Source organism: Opisthorchis viverrini (assembly GCF_000715545.1).
Source record: "Opisthorchis viverrini unplaced genomic scaffold opera_v5_253, whole genome shotgun sequence".
Classification (NCBI taxonomy): Eukaryota; Metazoa; Platyhelminthes; class Trematoda; order Opisthorchiida; family Opisthorchiidae; genus Opisthorchis; species Opisthorchis viverrini.
This window is the reverse complement of record NW_008751909.1, coordinates 635,915-663,536: the sequence shown is the minus strand read 5'-3', so window position 1 is coordinate 663,536 and position 27,622 is coordinate 635,915. Positions and strand designations below refer to the sequence as shown.

The 27,622-nt window shown below is 44.7% G+C and overlaps 1 protein-coding gene across 1 annotated transcript in view; it reads right to left on the bottom strand.

Moving 5' to 3' along the window:
• Positions 1-27,259, bottom strand: part of T265_14743 (hypothetical protein) — a gene marked incomplete at both ends in the record, with an annotated part of 27,627 nt that extends 368 nt beyond the window's left edge. The window contains 10 exons of the mRNA XM_009175035.1: positions 12-159; positions 1,121-1,243; positions 3,074-3,463; positions 4,477-4,734; positions 11,433-11,838; positions 14,088-14,176; positions 20,267-20,364; positions 21,820-22,107; positions 25,572-25,724; positions 27,039-27,259. Of these exons, the coding sequence (XP_009173299.1) occupies positions 12-159; positions 1,121-1,243; positions 3,074-3,463; positions 4,477-4,734; positions 11,433-11,838; positions 14,088-14,176; positions 20,267-20,364; positions 21,820-22,107; positions 25,572-25,724; positions 27,039-27,192 (2,107 nt within the window). The remainder of the gene's footprint in view (positions 1-11; positions 160-1,120; positions 1,244-3,073; positions 3,464-4,476; positions 4,735-11,432; positions 11,839-14,087; positions 14,177-20,266; positions 20,365-21,819; positions 22,108-25,571; positions 25,725-27,038) is intronic.
• Positions 27,260-27,622: the final 363 nt, after the last annotated feature.

Genomic DNA, 27,622 nt, shown 5'->3' with positions numbered 1-27,622 from the left:
TGGACTCTGACGGCGACGTCGGAAGGCGTTTGTGATCTTTTCTAAGATTGTCGGCTGGGGCTGAGCATCGATTCGTCGTTGCAAGCGGTTCAGGTAGTAAGAAGCAGTTTGTTGGTCACGAAAACGCAGCCAGAATATGTCCGGGTGCACCTTACGGAACTGAAATGGAAGGAAATATGGTGAAAACGGCGCATCGAGTGCATTTTCTTCAGTGGGCTATGACCAAAGACCTATTAGGAAGTGGTCCTCAAGGTGCGTTGGGAGAATTAATTGGTAAGATGGTACCGCAAAACGGGATATCTTGGACGGCTCGTCTACAAATTTGTGGTCGACCCAGATGATTTAATAAGCGCCGAGTATCGATCTCGGTTACATGCTCATGTCGACTGAAAAGATAGTCCCAAAAGCCATTTACTTGACCTTAGGTTGGCTCATCCCGAGAATAAACGGAAAAGATGCGTAGCGTACAATAAGTCCGGCCAGTACAGATATTTCTGTACTGCCCGGAACGTATGCCACGATTATTTGGCCAGGTATGATGATCTGTTGTTCAATCCTCTAGTTACATTTCGTTGGTGCAACAAGCTGTTGACGACCTCTGTGGCTACGTTGACCCAACAGATTCCGTCTGCGATGCCGTCGATTGACCCAGTCTGACTGGGTATCTCTTGGTTGAAACAAGTCTGAATGCTGGAGAATATGCTCTGAGGCCGAGACCGTCGCTAACAAGACAGACAAGTATCACAGAGTAACGGACGGTCAGCTGTTAATGCGAAACAAGCTACTCAAAGTGCAGATCATGTAACCATAGCCAAACACGTGATTATCAGACACACGCTCCCAGAGACCATCTTGTAGATTAGTCTTGGACTCCTTCATTCAAAGTCCAAGCGTTCGTGGAATGAGAACATTGCCTTCGCAGGTTTGATTGAACTCGGCCGGAAGGCGGCCTACTAAATAAGAATATTGGCTAGCAATCAGACGACACATTCAATTCCAATGGGCAACCAAAACTTGGTAGCCGATGCGATCTTGCGTTCGTAAAGTGTGTCAAGAACTTACAATAACGCACAAGGGTGCGCGAATTTAATACTAGCAGTAAGTTGTAAAGAACACTTACATCCAGCAAGCACTTCATTTTTCTTCGTGCATCCATTTGACGATCGTTGATTATCTGATTCAGTAGCTTCATTAGGTGCACGGCGTTGTTTAATAGGGCCAAACGTTCGGGGTCAAAATCAACCTGGGTGGAAAAAAAGAATCAAATGGTTTTCATAAAGGGAACTACTCATAAGGTTGCTGAAGACTCTTCGAATAGTTTTTGGCTAGAAAAAAATTGCGCTTATTCACGCCTTCCGCATGGTCTCCGTCGACGTATTGATTACTTTGGCTGAGTGACTATCGCGACAGGTCACATGCAAGGCTGGATACATCGCGATCATTTTGACCGCTTCAAGCAAACACTAGCAGTGTTAGTAGATACTTAACTATCAACCCACTGGCTACAGTACATCACAGACGGTCGAAAATTCGAGTGACAACAAATTATACTGAGTGGGTTTAGTTACAAGTTGGTATTTCACCATTAAAAAATGCTGTCTACTGTTCAAGCTTTATAGTGACCGTGGGCACTTTCAGCACTTTACTGCGCCTTTTAACAATCGGTCAGTCGATGAAGTTCACTGTAGTGAGCAGGATAAACAAACACATGTTTGGAGTTAAAGGATCCCATCGTCGCTCACCCAATAGCAATGCAATGTCAACCGAGCTTCGTAATCGGGAGGTGAGCACAAATAAAAATTGTCCCGGTGCAATCGCACTGAGCTTCCAGTACATGCTGGATATAGGTCGCAAAGACAGGATATGAACAACAATACTGGAGAAAGCTGCTACATCATTCTACCCAGTATTCTGTTTCCAGACTAATCCACAGGTATCAGCTACAAAATAAATCGAAATCGTCCAACTGTAGCACCCTTTCAGTGCCTAGCTGCCATGCCACACGAATGAGGCACGGGAGCTGGGATACTGTCAGGTCGCCCAAGCCTAGACACGGGAAGTCGAAAGGCAGAGGTCGGGTTCGAACCATGGACCTTTCGGACAGTAAACTCGCACTTGGGCCATGTCGTCTTACAAGGGTGTGGAGATTGTCCTTTGCAAACCGGATTTCAGCCCATCAGAGTTTTTTTCTGCTGCCACTATACTGTTTCAGAATGATGATGTCGAAGCGAAAGATAATCGAAAACCTGGATCTTGATATTTAGGACTAAATCAAATAATGGAAGAGAAAATGGATGATGCTGTGCTCAGAGTTTATGGGCCATCGCCCTCCGTGGGAGGCAGCGAATCGACATGACTTAACCTTTTCCAGAAGACCACTGTAAAGTCAATTCAAGTAAGGAGCACCGATCCCTAAATTATTTCGATAAAATAGTGACAGCAGATTCGGCTATTCGGGATGGAGCGGAATTCAATACACAAACTTCATGTCTTCAAGCAAAAACAACCGAGCTAAAACTACCTGAGGACAAAATAATATTTTTCCGTAAGTTTTATTTGTTGAGTTCGAACACTTTTGGATGGTGGTGGGATGCACACCGCTGATGATTCCTAATAAGGATGAAACAGCCATACAGTGCACCTCAGCTTTTCGGCATAGGACAAACTCTCGACTGGAAAATTCCCCAGTCACACTACAATATGAACAAACTGTTAGCGAGTAGGAAGTAAGTGCAATCATCACGAAGGGTAAACCTTCCATCTTAGAAGTTATCACCCGAGTAACCAATTAACACGTAGAAATTCTGTGATTAAAAGATGAGTGGCGCCATATCCTGTTTAATTGCGAGTTAACCACCAGCAATCAGCAGCTCGCAGCCGAATGATGAACGGTTTAGTCTCCAGCTACTAACCAGCAGTTTGAGTTCGATTCGTCCTTGAAGGACGAAATATTTATTGGAAAATTCCCTAATCTCACAAAATAATGGGCCAAGAAAACTAGTCAGATATACCAAGCCTAAGGGCAACCACAGGATGTCTCCAGAAAAAAAACATGATGGATACAACAACAGACCTGCAAACCAGTAGTTTCTGAAGCAGAAGAGCCAGGCCACTCATGATCTGGCCCAGTACAGGAGCGTCGCTGGGTGGTACTACCAGACGAATGGATATCCGTTAAAGAGTAGTGACAGCTTTGTGACAAAGTACGGTTGGGGCTCTGGTAGTGTGGAAGTCGAGAATCCAATTCCTTGAAATCAGTGCATTTTGGCGTGGAAGCAAGCCAGCCAGTGGATATCTGACCAGAACCGATATGTGAAGATTCCTGGCTTGCTAAGACAATCGATGGTATGCATTTGGGGACACCATTCTGCAACAACCTTGCAGTAGCAGGTAATACTGAAAGACTAGCTGACCGAGAGCTGTTCCCGAAGCACGGAGCGGACCTCAACACCCGCGAGATGGACTAAAACAATAAGAGTAGCAAGAAGTTTAGAGGAGTGTGCAGATGGAACCACGTAATCATTTCAGACCCTTGAAAGACCACTTGAAGGGACCTATGAAAGGCAACTTTCTACGAGGCCAGTGGAAACCACATTCGGTACTCACTCTTCATAAGAAACCCTCGACTAGGCAAAAGCTGAAAGAAATGATTTCAGAAACCCTAAATTCTTTACAATGGGGAAATGCTGCCCCGATTCCAAAAGAAAATTCCACTTCAGAAAGCCCTTGACATGGGAGGCCATTATGACAGGCTAACCTCTCAATCGGTTAAGTGGGTATCAGTTCATTGGATGACATGCACCGCATCGAAGTTCAAGTATACCAGGCCACCGAACACACAGTTGCACAAAGTTGTTAGATATGTGCTCCAACAACTGCACGATTTTGCTGCGTGTTCGTCACTCTACAGGGAAATAAGGGTAGTGAATCTCAGTGAATTAAGACATTAAGCTCATGGACGCAGTGGTTGTACGCGACTGTCTCGTAACACCACCTAATACCAAGCCGATAATAAGTAACACCAGTCGGCGTCAATGTAGGTTGAAGATAAACATAGTGCATGTTTACGGTTTTCGGACCGTAAAGCTTCTTTCGTCCAATTCCTAAGGTATAGAAAATGATGAGAACAAGGAGAAAGGTCAGAACGATCCGGGGTTTGGTCCAGAATTTCCGCAATGGAGAGAAGACGTCCACATATACTTGAGCCAGTTTGAGTCATATAATATATATATATATATATATCCAGTATGTCTGTTGTTTATTTCTTTCATAAGGTACCCGATAGTGAGTATGGCAAAAGAACTTTGAGATAGTGGACTCATTTCCTGGCTTGCCGGAGTAGAAGACATCTGGATATACTGAAACTACTTTGAGTTTCGTACGCTAGCTCAGTGAAATTCCGTCAAACGAAGGACTTTTCAACGTAAAAGAAAACAATTACGAATAGGGTTGCAGTTCTCGCGGTCAGAAACGTACCTCGCTGTTGTGAACATACTTGAGGGAGGAGAGACATTTATCCAACGGGGACGAGGGAAGAGAGGTCACTCCGTTCCTGTCCATCGGAGGTTTCACGGAGCTGAGTATAGTCAAGGGAAGTTTGAAAACTAGGTTCTGATGATCAGAGAGCAAAAGTATTGCAAGCTGTTCGGTCCAATGACACTCATCCATGTTGATGCCTACCCCATCAGTCACGCTCAATGACGGGAACAACACTGGAGCGGAGAGTTTCGCCAACTTGCGGGAATAGGTGTATGGGTAAAAAAAAAACATAAACAGTGGGATTATAGAATAACGAAACTTATGTAGCTTTCAGCGTATAGCCTGTTTGGAAAGGTGTAATACGATCCTCACAAAAAACAGTACCCCGAATGTATGTATAACGCGGCGTATGTGCCAGGGAATTAGTTTTCTAAGGAATGAGCAATTGGTCGTCCGGAGCACAGAAATTAAAGGCTTCGTTAAGCACACAACTTTAATCTGACAAAGACAATCCGTTATTAAATAGAATCTATTGAGGCAGGTCGATAGATGGTATGCAATTTCGTCGCATAATTCATGAAACAACTAGAGACTAGCACTGGAAAAGCATGCAACCAAATGTGCCAATGTATCAGAGCAGTCTCTTGCTCTTCTCAGTGGTTTCATCACTTTATGAAAGAAAGAAAACTACTACCACATAGCTTTCTTCAACCGAAGGAAGTAGTCACGTCGACTGAAATATCGAACAAAGATTAAAACATCAGCGAGATAGGGTGAATAGAGTCAGATGTTGTCATGATTATGCGGGTTTCACAGACTGCATCTTCCGCATTTACAGTTCAACCACATCAAAGAGTACGGAGAGCAACTCCACAAAAAGTAGTGAAGTTGCCGCGACTAATCAGGTAAGGTAATACGAGGTGGACTAACCTCATCGCTAACTATTTCTCATTGTTAAGAGGGGGTGGAACGCTAAAGTCCTATTACTCTACGTCACGGGTGTGGAAGCGCTAACTGCCCCTAGACGACTAGCGGCTGTTATGTATCTTCTCTGAAAACTTGTCAGGAAAGATCGGTCTCAAAATATCACACTCCAAATATCATCAATTGAATGGAACTAAACGATAGAACCATCACCACCTCAGCATTGGTTAGAACCGCTCAATACGCATAATACCCTGGTCAGCGAACACACCGGGACCGTCACCACAGTTGGATGACGGTAGAAAATACATGGACCGACAAATGACGTTCTTTGATGAGATGCAAAATGTAAGCATGTAAGCTACAGTTGGTAGTGTGAGGAGATTTGTGAACTTCGTGTAAACGAAGTTAGTCTGTGCTGAAAGCACTGTGCGATTGTTTCATCCTTATTAGGAATCGTGCGCACTCCACGAAGCTCCAGGCAGTTTCGAACCCACTGTCTCCGAGCTAATAATTCAAACATCTAACTGTTCGGCTAACGAGCAACTGATCAAAAGTGTGCGATGTAGCACTATCCATATTTCAATCGCGAGGTCCCGAATAAAAATTCAAAAACCTCCTCACATTACCAGCATTCCATAAACAGTTCCGATGAAGAATAATTCCATAAGTCCATGGAGCAGCCAGTCAACACGTGATTACCTGAAGTTTATTCCGAGAGTTAGTCACAATGCTGATCAGCTGATCGTGGCCGAACGTTTTAGTGTTCAGACTACCAACAGGAAGGTCGCGGGTTCGAAACTTTGGAGTTCTCTGTGATGGGCACTAATGACTATCCACGATAAGGACGAAACGGCTTTTCGTCATACATCGGCTTCACGTACAGGAAGAAATCTGGTTGTTGGTCTTTTCGCCGAGCTTGGCAGTCCCAACATCAATCGAGGTGACGTCGTCAATGCGGAGTTGGGAGTCGTGCTTTAACAAGGAGTATGATAGGTTGTGTCAGTGGCCCATGCTGGAAACAGCTAGGTGGCAGGGTTATGTGACCTTTTCTCCAGAGGGCAACTATGCGCTTGCACGCACCACCGGTCTGAGACATCATGAACGAGTTCACTCTCTGTTCACTCTGTTGCTCCAGAAACACAACAACAGAGAATATGCGCATTTCATAAAACCAAACGATCCTACTAACGCACATCATTAGCGGTGCAGAACGGGGTACCAGATATACATAGCTCACTGAGCCAAGACGGGAGAAAAAGAAAAACCAAAGCAGCACGCTGCCAGCCCGAATCTTGGGCATCAGCGGAGAAACACATCAGGCTCCTGTAGATTTGGTTGGTGGCACCCACTCGGACGAAAAGACCTCGTTTAGTGAGGTTGAAAGGCAACGGTCAAGAACAAGTTGGTGTGCACATCCGAATTTCACCGTTGCACAACGTGAACATGTTTTCTAAGTTTTGTTTAGTTTAGCGGTCTGTGGTTCAAGCACCAAAGGGTGCAAAAGATACCTATGAAAATTCGAAGCACACCGTAGCACCTCCGTAACCAATGAGGGGACAGAAAAACACAAAACAAAATACTGGCATGGCTTCAACCCACCACCACTTTGGTGTTTCGATTCCGTTGCATATTTTCAAAATATAATGTAGCAACATGTCAGTGGCTAACGTTCGCTACTTTGAATATTCGTTAAACTTTCGACTGATAATCGACTGCAAACAAAATGATCGATCGCAGCTTGCATCCTGAAGGGAGTGTTGTCTGTCGGATTGTAATATAGACATCAGAAATGTTAAAAATTTATGACTCTACCCTATACGCAGCTATCCGCAGCGTTCAGTTGAGCGTGTGTTGACACGAACGTGCATATTACTCTGTAGTTTGCTACCAGATTTACCTAAGAAATGCTGTCTCGAGATAATCCGATAGGCTACCTGTTTTTCACTAGCTAATGCGAGTTTTGTATCTGGTGGACGAAGGTGGACCACAATTCATATCGCGACAAAATTAAACAGCCTAATCAAAATGCAAGCGTGGAGTGAACATGAGTATATGCACACGTAGACAACAGCTAAGCAAGCAGCGTACATTGGGGCATGTTTCCCACTAAGCATCTCGTTCAGCTCCTCAGCCACAAGTGAGGAAGGACCTCCAGTACACTGTTTCACACGGCGCACCTGCATCTGTCTACTGTGTTTCGACTGTCTCAGTCGCACGGTGGGTGCATACCGCTTATCTGTTGCGCTTCTGGCGATGCGCAGGGAGGGGGGAATAATGCCATACCACAATATGGCTAAGTCTAAAACTTCAAAAATGCACTGACAGGGTTTTTGTGGATCAATACAACTGGGTGGAAGCATCTCACGCAGCTAATGATCGGTACTCCACTAACATGTAATTCGATTCCCTCGGTTAGTTAATCCTGGATTTTATCAGCGTTGCGAATCGTTCCAGCAGGTGCAGTAGTGAACTTATGGAGAAGCTCTTACTTCAAACAAGAAAGTGGAATTTCGTGACAGTAGCGACCTTGTAGTGGAGAAAAAGTGCTACTGACCTTGGGGAACAATGAAAACACTGAGTGAAACTGGGGAAATGGGTTCGTGCAACACAAGTACAGCAATTCACCATCACAAGTGACATTAATCAAGATAAAGCTCTAGCGGTGTTTCAAGGACTTCGGTTTCGCAAGCTGTGTATATCAAATTAGTGGGGAGAGATATGACAAAAATGACGACGCTGCTAAATCAAACCAGACCACCGAAAAGGTGTATGTCAGCGACGAGTGTTTCCGATTGGAGTATTCTTAACGGTCCAGAAGATTGTGACGACGACTGTGTTCGGCAAACCGTTCGATGGAAAGTTGTTTCTAGCTTTGGAGCCCGGATTCGAACTCGGGGTCAGGCAGCAGTTAGAGATATGCCACACTACACCGACACAGAGACTGAACCTAAATGGGAGTCTCACCTTCAGACCTACACAGGTTCTCATGTCAGGTTGGCCAGTGAATAGAGGTCTGAAGAAAAGTTTCTTAGTGTTCTGGGTTGGGTGTTAGAGCACGAACGGTGACTGGTTCATTCATGGGAACATGTCGGCGGCAACCCGCTGCCTCCCGATGAGCCTTGTGAGCTTTGGTTTAGGGACTGAGTGTGGAACCTATCATTCGGCCTCAGAAGTGTACGCATCACCTTGTACATGCTCCCGTGATCTTCCACTTGTCCTGTTAAGGCAGGACGGTCGACTCCTTAGTTAGTTCTCCCCTAACACACTTTCATCCACTTGAAGAAGGACAAGCTGTTCAAAATGACGTGCGGCAGTCGACTCTGGATGGATTAGCTCATCTAAATGTACTTGTATATACCTTTGACGTCTGTAAACATTCTTTGTGCCTGTTATTCGAAAGTCGGTCAGGTTGGACGTGCAACAAACTGTCTAAAAGCTTCCTCACAAGCATGGGAATTAATTAGGACCGTCTCTTTTTTCTATTTTCCGAACGAAATACTCAAATCAGGATGTTGGAAGTGACTCCACACGTTTGTAGCTCTCAAAATGCAGCTTCACTTCTGGATTTCCCATTTTGCTATGCCTCTGAAATTTGAATGAAGAACTAGAGTTTCTTGATTGGTCCCCACATCCAGTAATAGTACTATGACAGCTGAGGTGAATGGGCGGGTATTGAATGCGCGCGCAACGTTCCTCAACTCACATCATTCGCTGCTTCAAAGACGAACTTCGCTGAAGCTAAAGCTATACACGGCAGCTGTGAGGATGGTTTTATCTTATAAGTGCGAGATTTTGTTCTTCCGAACCGAGGACGTTGAATTTCCTCAATATTTGATTACAAGCGTTCCCTTGGCATATGAAAAGTTGAAGCGAGGTGGCACTTAATAACAAATCAGGACTCTTCGATCAGTAGATTAGTTCAGGATGAGGTGTGTTAAGACGCTTCATACACAGCTTTTCGCTCTGGTTTGAAATGGTCTAAAATACTCCCATGACGACTGCAGTCCTCAACCAAAGCGTTTGAAACAGAAGCACAGCCCCAAAGCAGCTGTGGCTGGTTTCAGGTTACTAGAGTAGTCCATAGTAAAAAAAGAGCAAATTGCTACACCTCTTCCAACACCCAACTCGAAGGTTCAGGAGACTGCGCTTGACAGACCTACATCCACTGACCAACCTGGTAGTAAAAACTCTGTGGATGCCAAAATAACTCAATTGGATGCCTAGATACCGTCACACCGTGATGAGGTTCAGAGGAACTGTGCAGAGGTTCTCCTCGGTGCTGATAAATGTGGAATGTGGTTGAACTGATAGTGATAGTTCAGTTGGAGCCCCAACGAGCCGGTATTGTTTCCCTTGAGTCCCACTGCGATAGTTTCAAAGGGGGCTGGGCGCCATTCTTCCCAGCTATTCAGACGAGACTTATTTGTGGGCCCCCTTCAAGAGGTTTCGGTCGATGGTTTGACGGGTGGGGTCGGAGGGACGATTCATCCAGTGCGCAATTCACTAAGAGTCGATGACTGAGGGATAATCAAGGAGTCCTTTTTCATGGTGACTAGTCACACGGGATGCTTGGTCACCCTCACTAAGTCGACTCATCTGATCCGACTCTTGTAAAGCTGTGGTTACGGGCCAAAGAAACCTTACAACGCTGTCCACTAGAGGTTTAGCAAACTCTGTCAACCCAAATAAAGCGCCGGATAACCCCTTCCGTCCTCCAAGAGAAGGGAGTGAATAGGAATTTCTAAGAGGCTGTGTAATCAGCCGGGTTGTTCTGAATATTTGGAGGGGAACTGGCAATAAGCTGGCCAGATCGGCCCAAATTCAACTTTGAAGATGAGTGAACCGACGTGAAATACCTACTTATGTGGCTTTGTAGGTTCATATGAGTCGATTGAATATAATATCACTAACTGAATAGAAAGGACTAATGGCTTTCGCCAAACTCCCACACATACGGGGTCAGCGGTAGTGGCTTGTTTCCGAGGCGTTGGAGTGTGTACTGTCTGTATGTCATATTGCATAATCGATAAACAGGGCGTATAGGTTTTTCCTATGGCCGATATGCACGATTGCCCGACCGTTGGCGAAACACAATTTACAGCGAGCACAGCACATCAACAAATCAGAGGTATACCAGTTGGTTTCCAGAAGAATCACCCACAATACTTGACTCAGACAAATCCAATAGATTGCTTGCCCCGACGGGACTTTTTAAACCGGCCAGCTGTGAGTTGCATTCATGGCTTTTACAGTGGTAGATGGAAACTCTGGATGGATGACAGCAACGGTTAGTAAAATGACTAACACGACTTCATCATGTGGCCAATAGCTCCACCAAATCAAGCCTATCATCTTCACTGCAGGGCTTCCCAAGAAGTAGAGTAGATCAACGGGCTGTCGACGCCATAGCTAAAAATGTCCTGGAGTCTCATTCCCATTCAAACCGGGAGAAAAATCAGTGCCCATTGGGAGACCATATAATAGATATTTCATCCGGGTCGCTTTGGTTACATGAGTTCTAGTGCCCTCAACAGTGACAAAATCCTCACAATTCATCCTTCAAGCCGAGATATTCTATCAGAGAAACCAGCCCCGTGTGATGTGAGGTGAGGATAACGCAGATAGTTATGGAGCAGTACAGACATTCTGGTCGTTTTGCTAGTATGGTCCTAGCTCTCTCGAGGATACCGTTTTGCTGGAGGTCACTAGGGAACGACCTCATTAGTGGATATGTAATGGTACCCCGAAGCATGGAATCCACTGTTCCTATTTCTTTATATGATCCAGGTTGAATCCTGAGTTAAAAAGCTAAATGGTATGTGATACATGCCCCATATAATTGCGAGAGGCCATTCTTCTAGCAATTCAACTGATACATTTGAAGAAAGTTATTCAACACAGTCTACGCTTCGCGGTGCTTCAACGCAGCTGAAGGAAAGGCCGAGTATCCTGCAAAAGATCAAGGTTACAACTGGAATGCATTTTGAATTTCAACCAGCATGTTTAACCGAAAGCTGGAAACTTACAGTGTTTAACACGAAGTCATACGTGTTTGAATGCTCATGATTCGCTCTGTTTGCGCCAGAGGGGGAAAGCGCTACAGCCACATTGACGTGATTGTCCAAGACTCGTCGCAACAGGTGGACCAGTACTTGTAAACGAGTATAGATCAACGGTGGTAGGAATAATAAGGCCAACTGACTAGCTAGTATCAGGTCGTCCGGATCCGCAGATAACAGTTGGGTCCGTGACTCTGCAGCAGACGTACCACTGGAAAGTGGATGAGTTCCAATAAGATTTTCTTGTTGGTAATCAGACGCAGGATATCGAGATACGGTTGGACATGTGGTTGATCGACATCGATTATCACCGGCATCTAATGAACCATTGGTTGGACCAATCTTACAGGATCCCACCAAATCAGCGATTGTACTGAAAAAATGAAGATCACGAAACCGTAATAAATTTGGATTATATTTTATACAGAAAGTTGGCATGTAGGGTAGCAAGCATGCAATAAAATGAAGCTGATCGTAACGGTTGTTGGGTAATATGTGCACCGATCGTGTTTATTCGACAATCATCTGCTACAACTGCAAAGTAGAGCTTGTGTGGAGCTGGTTACCCAAAGTTTTTTCCACAGTGAAATACAACCTGTTCTGCTGTGTTGTATAAATATTTTCAAAATGGCCTTGAAACTACCACAGTTTTGTCTGGAACATAAAAGAATTGACATAATTCACAATGGTTACGAAGATGCTGTGGTAAGAAACCGTTAGACTTCGCAAACTTTGCATAAAGCAAAAGGTCGCGAACATTCAGAATTGCTTTCTAGTAGTCTGGTCTTCACCATGATTGGTATTCACATTTGTTGAAACACTAGCATCGTACAGAATAGTTCTCCGTCTGTCGCAGATTTAGGAAGAAGTCTAGATCTAAGACTACAACTAAACGCTAACTGATATGCTACGATTGCTAAGCATGATACCATAGGTGACATATATGCAGTTTCAGGTTATGGGAGGATAAGTGAAACCTGTTTTCTCAAACAGAATTTTTCGAAGATGTCGTCCACGAAGGGTAAAACCTACGATTTCACATTATTCAGGAAAGAATTCATCCTATTAGTGAAGCCAATCTATGATGAAAAGCCAGGAAGCACCGTACAGCTGTTTCGTCCTTGTTTGGAATCATTAGCAGCGCACCTCTCACGAAATTCAGTTTCGATACCAAAACCTAACCGTTTGGTCACGAGTCGCTGATCAGCAATATGAGTAGCTTCCACTTAGACGGAACATAGCGGCGCTCGGCCTTCAATTACGGAAACCATATCACATGGTCACGTATCTACCGGCTCCTCAGTGATGTGTAATGAAAATCATTGATAAACTTTGCCAACACTAGGTGGCTGACTGGCAGAATTTAGTACGTGGAACTTAGGAGGGTCAGTATGATCTACTGTTGCCTAAACATCGCAACAACCATGAGTTACGCAATCGAGGAAAAAGAACATATCAGAGGATAGCGTTAATAAATTTGTTTCCCAGTAAGGCCTCGTAAAAATATCCTTACGAAGCCTCAAGACAGTTAAAATCATACGTGAAGAGTACCCTAGTTTCGAAAAACATCCACAGTTCATTACCATCCAAAAGACATCAGCATTCAAAGTGATATTTCCCCGCCGTATCACAAAGTTTACATGATTGTCACTTAAAGGTATAAATTGAAAAGAGAAACCTGGATGATGGTAGGACCTTGTGTCGGCCTATCGCGGGTAACCCCACGTGCCTACACCTCAAAGCCCTCAATCAGACAGACAGCACGCATATTGATCAGCTGCCATTTCTTGAATATCTCCAGCTCGGCCTTCAATTACGGAAACCATATCACATGGTCACGTATCTACCGGCTCCTCAGTGATGTGTAATGAAAATCATTGATAAACTTTGCCAACACTAGGTGGCTGACTGGCAGAATTTAGTACGTGGAACTTAGGAGGGTCAGTATGATCTACTGTTGCCTAAACATCGCAACAACCATGAGTTACGCAATCGAGGAAAAAGAACATATCAGAGGATAGCGTTAATAAATTTGTTTCCCAGTAAGGCCTCGTAAAAATATCCTTACGAAGCCTCAAGACAGTTAAAATCATACGTGAAGAGTACCCTAGTTTCGAAAAACATCCACAGTTCATTACCATCCAAAAGACATCAGCATTCAAAGTGATATTTCCCCGCCGTATCACAAAGTTTACATGATTGTCACTTAAAGGTATAAATTGAAAAGAGAAACCTGGATGATGGTAGGACCTTGTGTCGGCCTATCGCGGGTAACCCCACGTGCCTACACCTCAAAGCCCTCAATCAGACAGACAGCACGCATATTGATCAGCTGCCATTTCTTGAAATATCTCCAGCTAAGCGCAGGGAGGGTCAAGGAGACAACGCATAAACTCTCCGTGGTCTCTTTCACACCCTTCTAATGAGCCACATCGAAATTTGCATCTATATCTCAAAACAGTTCCGTCAGTTCAGCTGAAAACAGAACTGCAAACTTTCTACAGAACAGAATGTACTAATCAGAAAACAAACCACTTTCGTTCTCGGCATGCACATCGTTCTCGGATGTCGGTAAATCAGCACATCCTAGCATTATCATAGCAGCGAAGGAACGAGACTCACTTCAAAGAGGGGAGATCATTTGTGCTCAGTTGATTGTGGGTCAGTGGCCCGGAGAGAGACGTGGGAGCATCATCTCGTGGAAGACATCTCTACAGTCAGAATTGAAGCAAAACATAGGAAAGTGTGACTCACAGACCACGAAAAATCATTGAGATGGGGATGCGGTTAGTCGTATTACGAAAGCAACACCATACAAGACAACCGAACTCACATAGTACCGAGGCAACTGTTATCCAAATTCAGTCACCTGATGAAGTTGCATAGGCCTGAGAGCCATAACATGATAAGCCAAAGAGGAAACAAGAGGGTTCTAAAAGTTCATGTCAGTAAACGCCACGGCATGTACACCATTGGCATTGATTTTAGGCTAGTTCAGATATATTCTCTATCCTCGCACATCCCTGGTACTCGAATCCCCATCCGGGGAGGAACGACAGATTCGAGCGGAACAGTAGTGATCCTCATATGTAGCCACCAGGTTTACCGGTTACCAGGTACTCCTCTCAAGTCGTATCCAGCAAGTGATAGTAGAGCGATTCGCGTGAATCGATGCTGAGATGTTCACAAGACATGACCAACCCAACGTAGTCAGTTTATTTTTAAGAGCTTAAAGTTTGATATTGGTACCCTGATAGCAAAGTTCGTCATTAGTGATGCGCTGCTCTGACCAGACGTGTGCAATAGTTGGTAAGCGTTGATCGGCCAAAACGGATAACCCATGTTTTCGATGCCTAGAGTAGCACAGCGCATACAGTGGAGTTGTTTACATGGTCTTTCGACGACAAGCTCATATCTTGTCAATCGAGCAAGTGACCGAGGTTGCACAGGTTGCGTGAGGTTTGGTGATTTGAAAAGAACTCTCATGTCATCTGTTTCCTCTTCCATCTTCCAGTCAGTCTAGTAAAGTGGACATATGGTCAATAAGGATGCGACCGCTGTGGAAACAAGCCTACTCTTCCAGGTGTTGCAGCCAGACGTCCAGGGCCACATAGTTGAGTTTCAGGATGTCTAGTGATTGGACAAGTGCGGTTTGTTGACCTGGTTGCTTTAAAGACCCAATAGTATCAACTGCAACCTTGAAAGACATATGTATTGCATCGTTAATTAGTTACTTTGGTCGAGGAATGAAGTTAGAAATCTCTCTTGTTTGCACAGAACAACTAATACTCCTAGCATGAGTCTGATGAATGAAATTGGGGGTTGAATTAAAATATGATTTGCGATGGTCTAGAATACAACTGTGTATTGGAACTCCGTACAATGTGGTGCAAGAAATGTGCTGCGCTCCGGAAAAAAGATATTTGTGAGAGTTTGAGAGCATCGAAATTAAAGGCAGCAGTAATATCCTGAGGTTGTGTGGTTAGAACGCCTCCCCTTTGTTCGGTTCGAGAAATGAGGCTCACTTCGAGTTCTCCGCTCGTAGTCTGTGAAGAATCCACTCCGTCATCACCATCATGCACAGCACGAAATCAATGTTCAACATTGACGCTTCGCCGCCATAAAACCATGATTTATTTAAAAGCCATGTATGAACATTAGCAGTCATATCTCCAACCATACCCAAACTGGATCATGCAGTCGCCATCCTGGAAGGATGAGGACCATGCCGACAGTACTCAAACACTTCGTAACCTTTTTTATTCCCCTCTGTCAGGTCAAGGGTTGTCGACCTGTTTCTGCCACTCTGTTGGGTATGGAAAACAGCACTCTCTTCGACAAACGATGGTTCGGCATACGCACCACATATGCCAACCAACGCAGCTTCTGGTGCTGGATGCATTCTCAGATGGAAGCTTCCGCTGCTCAACCGAACACTCGTTTTCTGATTATAAGTCATAAGTCATTCAGCTGTAGCAACCTTTCGGTGCCTAGCTGCCATGCCACACGAAGGAGGCACGAGGGCTGGGATACTGTCAGGTCGCCCAAGCCTAGACAGGGGAAGTCGAGTGGCAGAGGTCGGGTTCGAACCACGGACCTTCCGGTCAGTAAATTCGCGCTCTAACCACTTTGGCCATCTCGCCCCGTTACGGATTCGTTGACACCAACCCACACGAGCTATGGTGCTGAGACAACGATTATCGAACACCTGGAGACATGTCAGTTTCGCTGCTCCACCAGGCCAAATCTCACCCATACAACAAAACAGTCTAACACATAAGTCCCTTGAGATTCAGGGATATATCGCTTTGACAACATAGCTATCTCGAGCGCTACCCGAGCCTTCCAGATTCGTCTCTCCCTGTATTGTTAATGGCGAGATCAGTGACTGCATGTCCGCGAGCATGACCTTGCACCTTGTACGTTTACGGTGCATACCCAAAGACGAGTTCATCCAAAAACACATATGCCTTCTTCCCTTTGAAAACGAGGGCGATGTCGTCTGCATATTCTAAATCGACATGGTCTTCGTCACGGGCTATTTGAGCACCGGGGATTTGAAGACATTCCAGCGTTTGTCTCATTAGTTCATTGATTGAGAATTTAAATAGGAGTGGACAGAGGGGTACACCTGCAGGAAACCACTTTGTGTACGGGTGCTTTTGGGGACCTCCCTGTATACTCCCACACGTCCGGAAGTCTGAGAATACAAAGAACGCATTATGTTCACAAACTTCCAGGACATTCCTTGATGGGTAAGCGTGTCAAGGAGAACAGACCTGCCAACTGAGTCAAATGCGCATTAAAAATTCAGAAATACTAACAATGTGGGTTGTTTGTATGTATGGCGTCATTCTAGCACCTGGCGGATTGTGAAGATTTGGTCAACGCAATCCCTACCAGGCCGGAATCCCACTTGCCAGTCTGAGGTCACTGATTCACGAGCCACCATAAGGCGACGAAGCACAAGTGAAGCCAGAAGTTTCGTTACAACCGGGGTTAAGCTGATCCCCTTGTGGTTACCATACTCAATACAAGCCCCTTTTTTGCAAATGGGGCTTATTACCGACTCCCTTCAGTTGTCTGGGTCAGTCTCCTTTTTCCAAATGCAGGCAAGCAGCTCAGACAAGCGTTGACTGAGTACTTCACCCCATTTTTTTAACAATGCAGGTGGGGGGTCATCCGGACCAGAGGCTCGGTGGCGCTGGAAAGAAAATATGCGGTCATAAACCTCTGAGACCGTAGAGGGTTCCACGCTCATCGTCCAGGGTTTTACATCAACCGTGGACTCCAGATGAGTGGCGGCTGGTGGCCACGATAGCTGTTATTCGAAGATTTCGGCCCACCGGTTCAGGCGTTCTTCTTAATTCACGATGGTCACTCCATTCCGATCCTTGATGGTTTCACTCAAAGATGGCTTCCGGGGCCACTCATATGGGTCAAGTGAAACAATCTTCGGGTATTGCCGGTTTTCTGGGCCTCTTTCGTTTCCTTGGTTTTTCGTGTCCACCAGACCTCACGATCGTCTCGTAAGCGCACTTTAATCTGACGACTGATTATTCGTCCCATCAAGTTATGTTCCGGGCCAGCTGGGATATTTCTCCGTTCGATCTGATATCCAGTGCTTGAGTGCGCCTGGTGGTGCCATGCCACAGGCGAAATTCCCAGCACTATGCAAAGAGATGGCCATCTCGCCCAAGTACGAATTCACATCTGATGGTGGAGCACTTTGGAGAGGCTCTAGAAGACAATTCTGGTCAGTTCGTCTAGCATCCGGATCTGCCGGTCTCTCAGTTGCTAAGCGGTTTTCCCACACCTTACGCGGCCCTGAAAAACGAAGGGAGAAGCGACTTCGGACGAGCGCGTGGTCGAAATCCACAAATGTGTTCCAAAACGACCAGCAGTCAGTTATTGATCCGCGCCATCGGTAATTGATGGCAATGTGATCGATTTGAGTTCGTGGCCGACACGCCGTTGAAATACACCATGTGGCCAGACGAATTCGGCTATTTATGGAATTTAGTAAGTCATGAAAACAGCCTGTGGTCAGCACGCAACTGAATGAATCGTTCACCATTGTCCGTACGTACCGAGTCCAATCCATGTCGATCACCTAATTGAGTCTCAGATGCGCTAAGACTGTCCACATGTGTATTCAGATCTCCGGTAACCAAAACGATATCTGAGTGTCTAGTTCGTCACAACAGGGCATTCAGGGCGTCATAAAACTTGTCTCCGATGGCGTCAGATCTACAGTCAGTTGGGGTTTGGCGGGAAATGCAAAGGCATTTCAAGCCTTCATATATGTTCCGACCCCCAAACTGAAGGACCAGAAGACTACTCGTCAGACCTCTAACCAGTGACCAAGCTGGTATGAGACTCAGTGAGTGTCGTGTGGACACCTCCAGTATGGTTCAGTGGGTCGACCAGGTATACAAACCGTCACTTCATGGTAAGTTCCAATCTCTGAGTGACAGGAATCTAATCCACAAGGCATCGGTATGAAGCATAACGTTCAAAGCTCTCGGAGAGCCAGCGACTATGGATATGATTCGTACGCCTGTTGAGCACCTGTTATCCATTTTTTAATCACACGTCTACCGGTGAGCAGAATCTGTTTAAACCTGAGGCACTCTGAAGCGAGGATTCATCCACACATGAGAGTCAGATCGGTTTCGCTGGTAGTTTCAAATCACGTTCTGGCTAGTTCCTGGGCGACAAAGACAGTCAATGTTTAGTCAACCCAATGAAAGGGCTGGCCATCGGTTTTCGCCATTCACCTTAGTCACGGAAATACAGGACTTTCTCAGAAGGGGCAAAAGGGTATTTCGGGAGATATTTGAGAGGGCCAGATCGGTTCCTCACGGCACCCACGTCCGACTGTAATGAAGCACAGTAATTCCAGTGCGTGAAAAGCGACATTCCGCCCCAGATTTTACTGGTGAAAAAAGTGAACCTCCTCTTGCTAAGTGGAGAAAACGGAAAGCGTTTAAAGCATGGAAACCAGTTGGTTGCCAACCTTTTGAGACAGTTAAAGTATGATACTCAATCGTGCAAGGTATGGTATTTGTTCGAATGAACCTCGTAAATTTCGAACGAAATCATCGTTCAAAAAGGCAGAGACATTGCGCCAGCTTGGTAATGGGTTTGGCAGTCCGGCGGACCATCGAATGAACCAGAGATAGATGCGTCGTCCAACCTCGCAAGCCGATATATACCATCATATTTCTTATTGTCGTGATCAAGTAGGTGGGTATTTATCAGGTGATCTGACCGGGAAAGAACGAACAGACTTCCTATAGAACCACTTAGACCACAAATAATTGGTCTACTTTAGTGCTTTTAAAATTATAAAACGTGAACCAGCAACCAGGTTTTCTATCAAACCATCCATTGGCGCAGAAAATCAGGTAAGTCATCAGTCACGTGTATTAAGGCATTTTAAGATGTTGAGGATGTTTCTTATTAAGATGTAGGAAACTGACCAAGGTGGGGAAATTCGCCTGATAAGTACACTAAGCATACATATAATGGAAAGAGCAAGTGAGCACTGTCCCCGCATTATGATGAAACCCAGGATGATGAGTGAGCCCGTTTTCAAATTGACTGAGTCTGATAAAAAAACTGATTTATCATTAACAATGCGAGAAATGTGAGACGTGTTAAGAACTCATGAGACCTGTATATGGCTATCAGTTACGATTGAACTACATCAGTTGATCATGCATTATTCGGCATTATTTTTAGCGCGAAGCTCTAATTTTCAAGAATCACGAATCACAGTTCACAGTGTATGGAAGACATGCAAATAAAAATGTTCCGGTGGTAGACCCCGGGTGTTTCCGACGGAAATCAAGTTCGCAAAGTGAGTTGGTCTATTTAGCAACACATAAGCTCTGAACAGAACTATCTTTCCGCTCGCAACTGAACTTCAAGGCCAGATGTCGTTCCTTTGGTGGACGGCCGAGTAACCAAACACGATGAAATTCTTGCGATAAGTTCGACGAACCTGCTACAGACCGTTTGGACCATTGACAGAATACCGATTAATACTAGGACGGGTTTAAATGCTTGATTATCGAAGTCTTTACAATGTAGCAGGTGGTAGCTGGTTGCAGCATTTTATGGTCGAAAATAACATTAAATAAGGGGACGACTGTGTGTTTCGCCACGCGTTCATCAGTATCACAGTATAACCCAAAGCTTATATCACGCGGCAGACTGACTACTAGAGGAAACACTGAGAACCCTCGAACAAAGTAATGAAGCACAGGCTATGCATCCAACACGGAAGAAATTACCGTTGGTGTCGAGTGTTCGATCAACTCTGCCCGAGCACAAGTTCTGCGACGTTGAAAGATGGGCGAAAAAGGGTGATATACGTCATCTGACAGCATACCTGAATACATGGACATGAAAAATGAAAGAAGTGAGCGAAAACGAATCAGTATAACAAAATCTGTTCCATCGAATCGAAATTCCTAGTCGGACAAGATATGTGTCAAAGTGATATCACCAACTAGGGATGGAGAAAAATGCTCAACTGGTGCATCTTTTTTGGGATACAACTGTCATACATGTCGAGCAAGACATGAAGGCCTCAGGGGCGAACCTCCGACTAATAGTTTGTGTCTTCACCAATAGGCTGCCCCGCTGATTCTTCATTGAATGATGCAGGGTCCATCATTCAGACAAAACGAGATCCCCATTTCATTAAGGATACGCGACAAAATCCCTAGAACAAACCTGAACCTGGCATAACGCCAAAAAAATATTTACTACACAAATGAAAATTTTCACATAGTTGAGACAAGACTGTGCACTTTTTTTGATAGGTTACACTCAAACCAGACAAGAAGCGAAAACTTTAGGAACTGAAATCCAAGGAAAAACGAACATCAGATACATGACATCATTATACCACCGATGACAGCTAAAGATACTCATAGGCCCCGGATCCGTATGTGGTATCACTAAAAAATAACTTTAGTCGGAAGTCGCTGTTCGGAAGAGATGAGTGATGCACCAAAAACAACACACAGATGCGACATCAACAGATATATAAATAGGTTGCTTCAAGATAAATACCGAGACTTGGAATGTCAGCCGCAGTGGGCAGACACATACCACCTAACAAATACACAAGTCGACGAAAGGACAGTAAATCACATTTCACCGGTACAGAGACATCCCAATCTTAGTTCATCGAACACAACTGTTTGGGCGGCTGCATGTACAGAATTTTTTTGAATAAGCAAATAACTACAGGGAACACATCCGCTCCCGTGACGTGTATTGCATCCTCAGAAAGCAGTCAGCTCGTTGTGAACGGGAATAAGCTGAACGACGATGGAATTCGCTACTGTTAGACAAGATCGGCTTGGAGAAAAGAACAAAGTTGATTCTGTACACCGGCACAAAAGCGCATCAGTGATGTAGCTTAGATTGATGCCGACGCTTTTTCGGTACAAATGACAAACCCAGCGAATTGGCCGACCATCAATTAAGCGAAATTGCAGCGCAATACATGAGACACAGCTGCGGTTGGACGCAAAAGTGTCTACACAAATGATGTCAACTTGCCCGAGTAAGACTTGAGAAATGCGAACTCCGGTTGGCAAATCGATTGAGTGATTTAAATCGATTATTTACATAAGATATTATAGAGCATGGAATAGTGCACTACAATTATGTCACTTATATGTCATGGGCAACAGGGCAGCGATTGTTTATTTTACCGGTGAGGAGAATAAAAATGGTGTCCAAAGAGCACCACGGCTGGGCCAAAGGCAAGAGAGACTGACGGACTGAGTTCGTAATAAACAGTGGGAAACAAGTCAAGACAATCACGAACCTAAATCATTGTTCGGTGGATTCGAAGGAACACGGACGGATGAAAAAACTCTCCTGGAACTGATGGAGCAGAAAAAGTTTGAGTCATCTACAAAGGGAATGCTTCGTTCGTGTAGGGGAGTTGCCAGTGGCGGGAGAAGAAACTGAGCTGTAGTGTCCTTCACTTCGCAGCCTTCTGCAACGTTATTTGGTGCAGATGCCCGGCGAACAGCTGGTGTCAGAGCACTGGAAGGATCAGTGCTCACCTGTTGTAAGCGCTCAACCGATGAAGGATTACTGCGATGACGTGCTGATAGGAACAGAGGAACACGAAACAGTGAGTAAATGCCGCAAAAAAGCGATTTAAATTACAATCAGTGATGTACGAGGGCAAGACCACGCGAAAACAGTAAGGATCTAATGTTCATTTTTAAAGCATGAATTTTTTAAAGCTCACGAATGGGTGGGTGTCAGTGTAGTGGAAACTGTAGTTGAATACTAAACTGCTTTCGACAATAACACACCACGTGCACAAGTAATAAGGTGATCCTAGAGATTAAATCTCTTTCACAAATGTTCGCTGTTTAATATCCCACTTACACGCAATCTAAAGAGATTCAGCCAACTGGCAACTTCAAACAAAAACCAACACTCACAAAGTCTTATTCTTAGGAAAGGCAATGTGCCACGCTGTAACTGTACAAAAATATTAGAGGAAAAGTCAAGGATATAATGACGATGGTTTAAAATAACTAAGGCCGAGGATTTGGTGATAAATTTAACAGGGACAAATGAGAGGAGCGTGGCTAATAGTCATTCAATCGACTGGTCAAGTGGATCAAGCTATCAGCATGTCTCTGAAAGGCAACAGAGCAGTGACCCTTCAATACAATCCATGTGGTGTGGTGAGAAAATCCAAATTCCCGATCTCGCAAGACCCCGCACAAATCGAAGGAAGAAGCGTACCGACAACCTACTTCATAAATCTCGCCCCTCACCCCAGGATTATCGTCTTACGCACAGAACCCGTGTGGAGGCAAGTGTATGCCAAGGGCAGTCATGCGCCCGAACGTAGACATTATGAATTGCATTGGCACTATACGGGTAAATGTTACTTTCACCAAGTGTGAATGTGACTTTTGAGTCAGAGACTAGGGTCAGGGTCCTCAAACAAAACCCTACGTCCTCCCCTGCCTTGTGGGTCAGACTTTTGAGTCAAAGGCTCAAGGTGGGGTGCTTCAACCAAACCCCCTTCTTCGGCCTGGGTAACCGGGAAGTAGTATTTGCCCGCGCAGTTCAGCATCCACCGATGACACCGGGCGGTATTTACTCATAGTGAAGACCTCCTTTTTTTAAGACACGTTGAGGAAACGGCCCTGATTAGTTTTTTTTCTGTGCAGAGCATTTCAAGGACCCTCCAAGAAATCCCCAACTAGGAGACACTCAAAAGACAAAAATGCTTTGAATCAACTTTTTTCGTAATCTGAATTCTTCACTCTGGCAAAATTCTTCAGTCATCGAGCTGGAAACACTTTATCTACATGAAATACCACTCAGCCTAAAATAACGAAGTTACGAGAGCCTGAGAGTTTCTGATGCGACCTCAACGCCAGTGCTCAAGCAGGATCAAGAAGAATTCAAAGTCCTACTCATTTGTAAAAAGTAATGCGCAGCGGATGATCGTTAGTTTGTGGGTGGGAGCAACTCATATTGCCCAGTGGCGGGAGAAGAAACTGAGCTGTAGTGTCCTTCACTTCGCAGCCTTCTGCAACGTTATTTGGTGCAGATGCCCGGCGAACAGCTGGTGTCAGAGCACTGGAAGGATCAGTGCTCACCTGTTGTAAGCGCTCAACCGATGAAGGATTACTGCGATGACGTGCTGATAGGAACAGAGGAACACGAAACAGTGAGTAAATGCCGCAAAAAAGCGATTTAAATTACAATCAGTGATGTACGAGGGCAAGACCACGCGAAAACAGTAAGGATCTAATGTTCATTTTTAAAGCATGAATTTTTTAAAGCTCACGAATGGGTGGGTGTCAGTGTAGTGGAAACTGTAGTTGAATACTAAACTGCTTTCGACAATAACACACCACGTGCACAAGTAATAAGGTGATCCTAGAGATTAAATCTCTTTCACAAATGTTCGCTGTTTAATATCCCACTTACACGCAATCTAAAGAGATTCAGCCAACTGGCAACTTCAAACAAAAACCAACACTCACAAAGTCTTATTCTTAGGAAAGGCAATGTGCCACGCTGTAACTGTACAAAAATATTAGAGGAAAAGTCAAGGATATAATGACGATGGTTTAAAATAACTAAGGCCGAGGATTTGGTGATAAATTTAACAGGGACAAATGAGAGCAGCGTGGCTAATAGTCATTCAATCGACTGGTCAAGTGGATCAAGCTATCAGCATGTCTCTGAAAGGCAACAGAGCAGTGACCCTTCAATACAATCCATGTGGTGTGGTGAGAAAATCCAAATTCCCGATCTCGCAAGACCCCGCACAAATCGAAGGAAGAAGCGTACCGACAACCTACTTCATAAATCTCGCCCCTCACCCCAGGATTATCGTCTTACGCACAGAACCCGTGTGGAGGTAAGTGTATGCCAAGGGCAGTCATGCGCCCGAACGTAGACATTATGAATTGCATTGGCACTATACGGGTAAATGTTACTTTCACCAAGTGTGAATGTGACTTTTGAGTCAGAGACTAGGGTCAGGGTCCTCAAACAAAACCCTACGTCCTCCCCCTGCCTTGTGGGTCAGACTTTTGAGTCAAAGGCTCAAGGTGGGGTGCTTCAACCAAACCCCCTTCTTCGGCCTGGGTAACCGGGAAGTAGTATTTGCCCGCGCAGTTCAGCATCCACCGATGACACCGGGCGGTATTTACTCATAGTGAAGACCTCCTTTTTTTAAGACACGTTGAGGAAACGGCCCTGATTAGTTTTTTTTTCTGTGCAGAGCATTTCAAGGACCCTCCAAGAAATCCCCAACTAGGAGACACTCAAAAGACAAAAATGCTTTGAATCAACTTTTTTCGTAATCTGAATTCTTCACTCTGGCAAAATTCTTCAGTCATCGAGCTGGAAACACTTTATCTACATGAAATACCACTCAGCCTAAAATAACGAAGTTACGAGAGCCTGAGAGTTTCTGATGCGACCTCAACGCCAGTGCTCAAGCAGGATCAAGAAGAATTCAAAGTCCTACTCATTTGTAAAAAGTAATGCGCAGCGGATGATCGTTAGTTTGTGGGTGGGAGCAACTCATATGGTTTATAAAACAGTGCCACGGTATTATGGTGATTTTTAATGGAAACTGCATGTCTCGGGTCGAGAAAATCAGGCCTAGCTTTCCAGCAAAGCAGGACAGAGTGGTCGAGCGAATTGTACAAAAAAAGTGATTCTGAAACGGAAGTGCTTTGCCGCAAAACCGTCGATTAATCGGTGTCCGACTTGAAGAAAGGCTTTAGCAACCATGAAAAATGCAATAACTTTTGTGGAATAATGAAAATTCGCCCACCTATGGTTGTTACTTTTTTAACTGGTGCGCAACCTTATGGCAGTTGGAATGCGGAGTTTTCGTGGTCTCTTAGCTTCGTTTCAAACCCGACCTCCAAACACGCATTACCTCGGGGCAAAAAGATGAAAGTTGACCCAACATAGTGCTTTTGAAAGAAAGGAAATTGCACAAAGTCGTTTCAAGTTTTCATCTCATAGTAAAACATGGCTATGACACCATGACAGCAATCACGCATAACTCACAGAAAATCAAGTCTAATAGGGACACAACACTCTTCAGGAGAAGACCATCTCCATTAAACTCAGTGCGCGCGAAATCAATAGCCGTCCCAAGGATAGCGTGTGGTACACAAAGGCCTTCACATAATTCCTCCCGATGAACATGATTCTGCGGCCCTGTGAAGAAAAGCGGCAATACACAATTAAATACATTAGCTTTATATGTGTGACAGTCAGACGAACGAAATAGTTTGGGTGTCCGTCCAAAAGGAACAGATCAGAATACATAGCAGAACAGAAGTCTTGACACAAGGAGTCGATTTTCACAGGACGGGACTTCGTTTTGTAAGTCAACGAATGCCGAAAAGAGGAGTACTGTGGAGCAGCTTCAGTCTTATTGAAAATGATTAGTACTGCGCATCTCCGGAGTGATTCCAACTCACAAACTTCCAATGTTCGAAATTCACCCAGCCGTAGAAAGCGAGATAGCTCCAGTCTTTGTACACATCCAGAAGCGATCGGCTGTGGCGCAGACGTCTAAGTACATTGAACCAGCCACCTCAAAAAACAGGAATCTCCCGAGTGTTCTACAAACACTCAGTTCTTGGATTTTCGCAGATTTCTTGAGTCTGATCTACCGAAAATGTGTACGAATGGCACGTGACTGTTTCTGGTTAGCTGCTTAACGTCACAGGTACTTTTACCCGGTATTACCTACCGAACGAAGTTCCCCGCTCGATGCGTGGTCAGTCGTACGAAAGTAACTTAATCTAATTCCAACTGACAGCGAGGTGCCAAATCAAATGGTCCTTGAAGATCCATGGGGTGACCATAAGTGGTTTACCTTCATGGGCCCTTGAAGTATAAAGTGATCAGATAAAACTGACAAACTGAAAAGTTCATTCCCGAGTAGGTTAATCCAATGTTCTTTACGAACGGAATATACCGGTTCGAAGTGTGTTTGTGGGTGAGAGTTAAAAACACGTGTGAACAAATATGGATTCCAGGAGAAAGATAAGCAACTTACGTCAGTCAGGAAGGAAATGGTAGTACCTACATGTAGTGAACGCGTAGCCCATCGGTAGTTCACACAATCTAATCTCAAGCTCGACAGTAGAAGACGTAAAGGAGTTTTTCACGACGTGAATGTCAAATCAAAGGTTCTGTGTTTCGCTAATACGAAGATAAACTTGTAGCGTAAGAACCTTTCTCAGCTTAGTAGTGATCTTATAATTTTGAGGCCTATAAGGCTGGAACGAGTTGTTCGAAGGGTACGGAACAGATAAAAACGAATGCCAAGCAGGGTTAGAGCTGTCAGTTGAACGAAGCCCAAGCGAAACTCCACGTCAGACGATCTGCTTATTATGCTGCAGTAAAACTACAGTAAGCAACTAAGTCTAATTCATTGTTTACCCCCTACTGGCAGCGGGTTTGCTCGGATAAAAAAAGCATCCATTGTGAAAACTTTCACAAGATATTGAAGGCACTTACAAGATGCCAACGTTTCCAGACAGGCCATTGTCACAGAATGCAAAACATGATTCCATCCGTGTCGATCGTTTTTGTGAAAAATGTTCACTCTGCAGTTGGCATACGCCGACAACCCTAAAAGCACGCTTCCACAAGACGCATTCTCCTTGAGCATGTCACCTTTAGGGATGTCTGTGCATAATTTCAGTGATTCCTGATCAACATCCAAAAGCCCTGCTAACCTAAAGAGGTGAAGAACATACAGAGAAAAAAAGAATGAATGGGCATTGTCTCAAATACGCCTAGCTGGTCAAACTCTCAGAAGAAACCGAATTTCTTACGTTGAAAGCAGGACGCTACAAACAAAACCTCCAGCTGCTCTTGAAACACATTGATGCAACACCACCAGACGCTGTCGGAAGTAATCACTAAGTCATTTTCGGTGATCACTGCGCAACAAGACTCCGACACAAGTGAGCGTATAAAGCACCAGTCGAAAGTACGACGAAATTGGTCCTACCTGTGAACTCAGAATCGCTGATAAGTTCATTTTGCCACGTCCATCTTTCAGCAGTTCCTCAATCAGCATCATACCGTGACAGAGA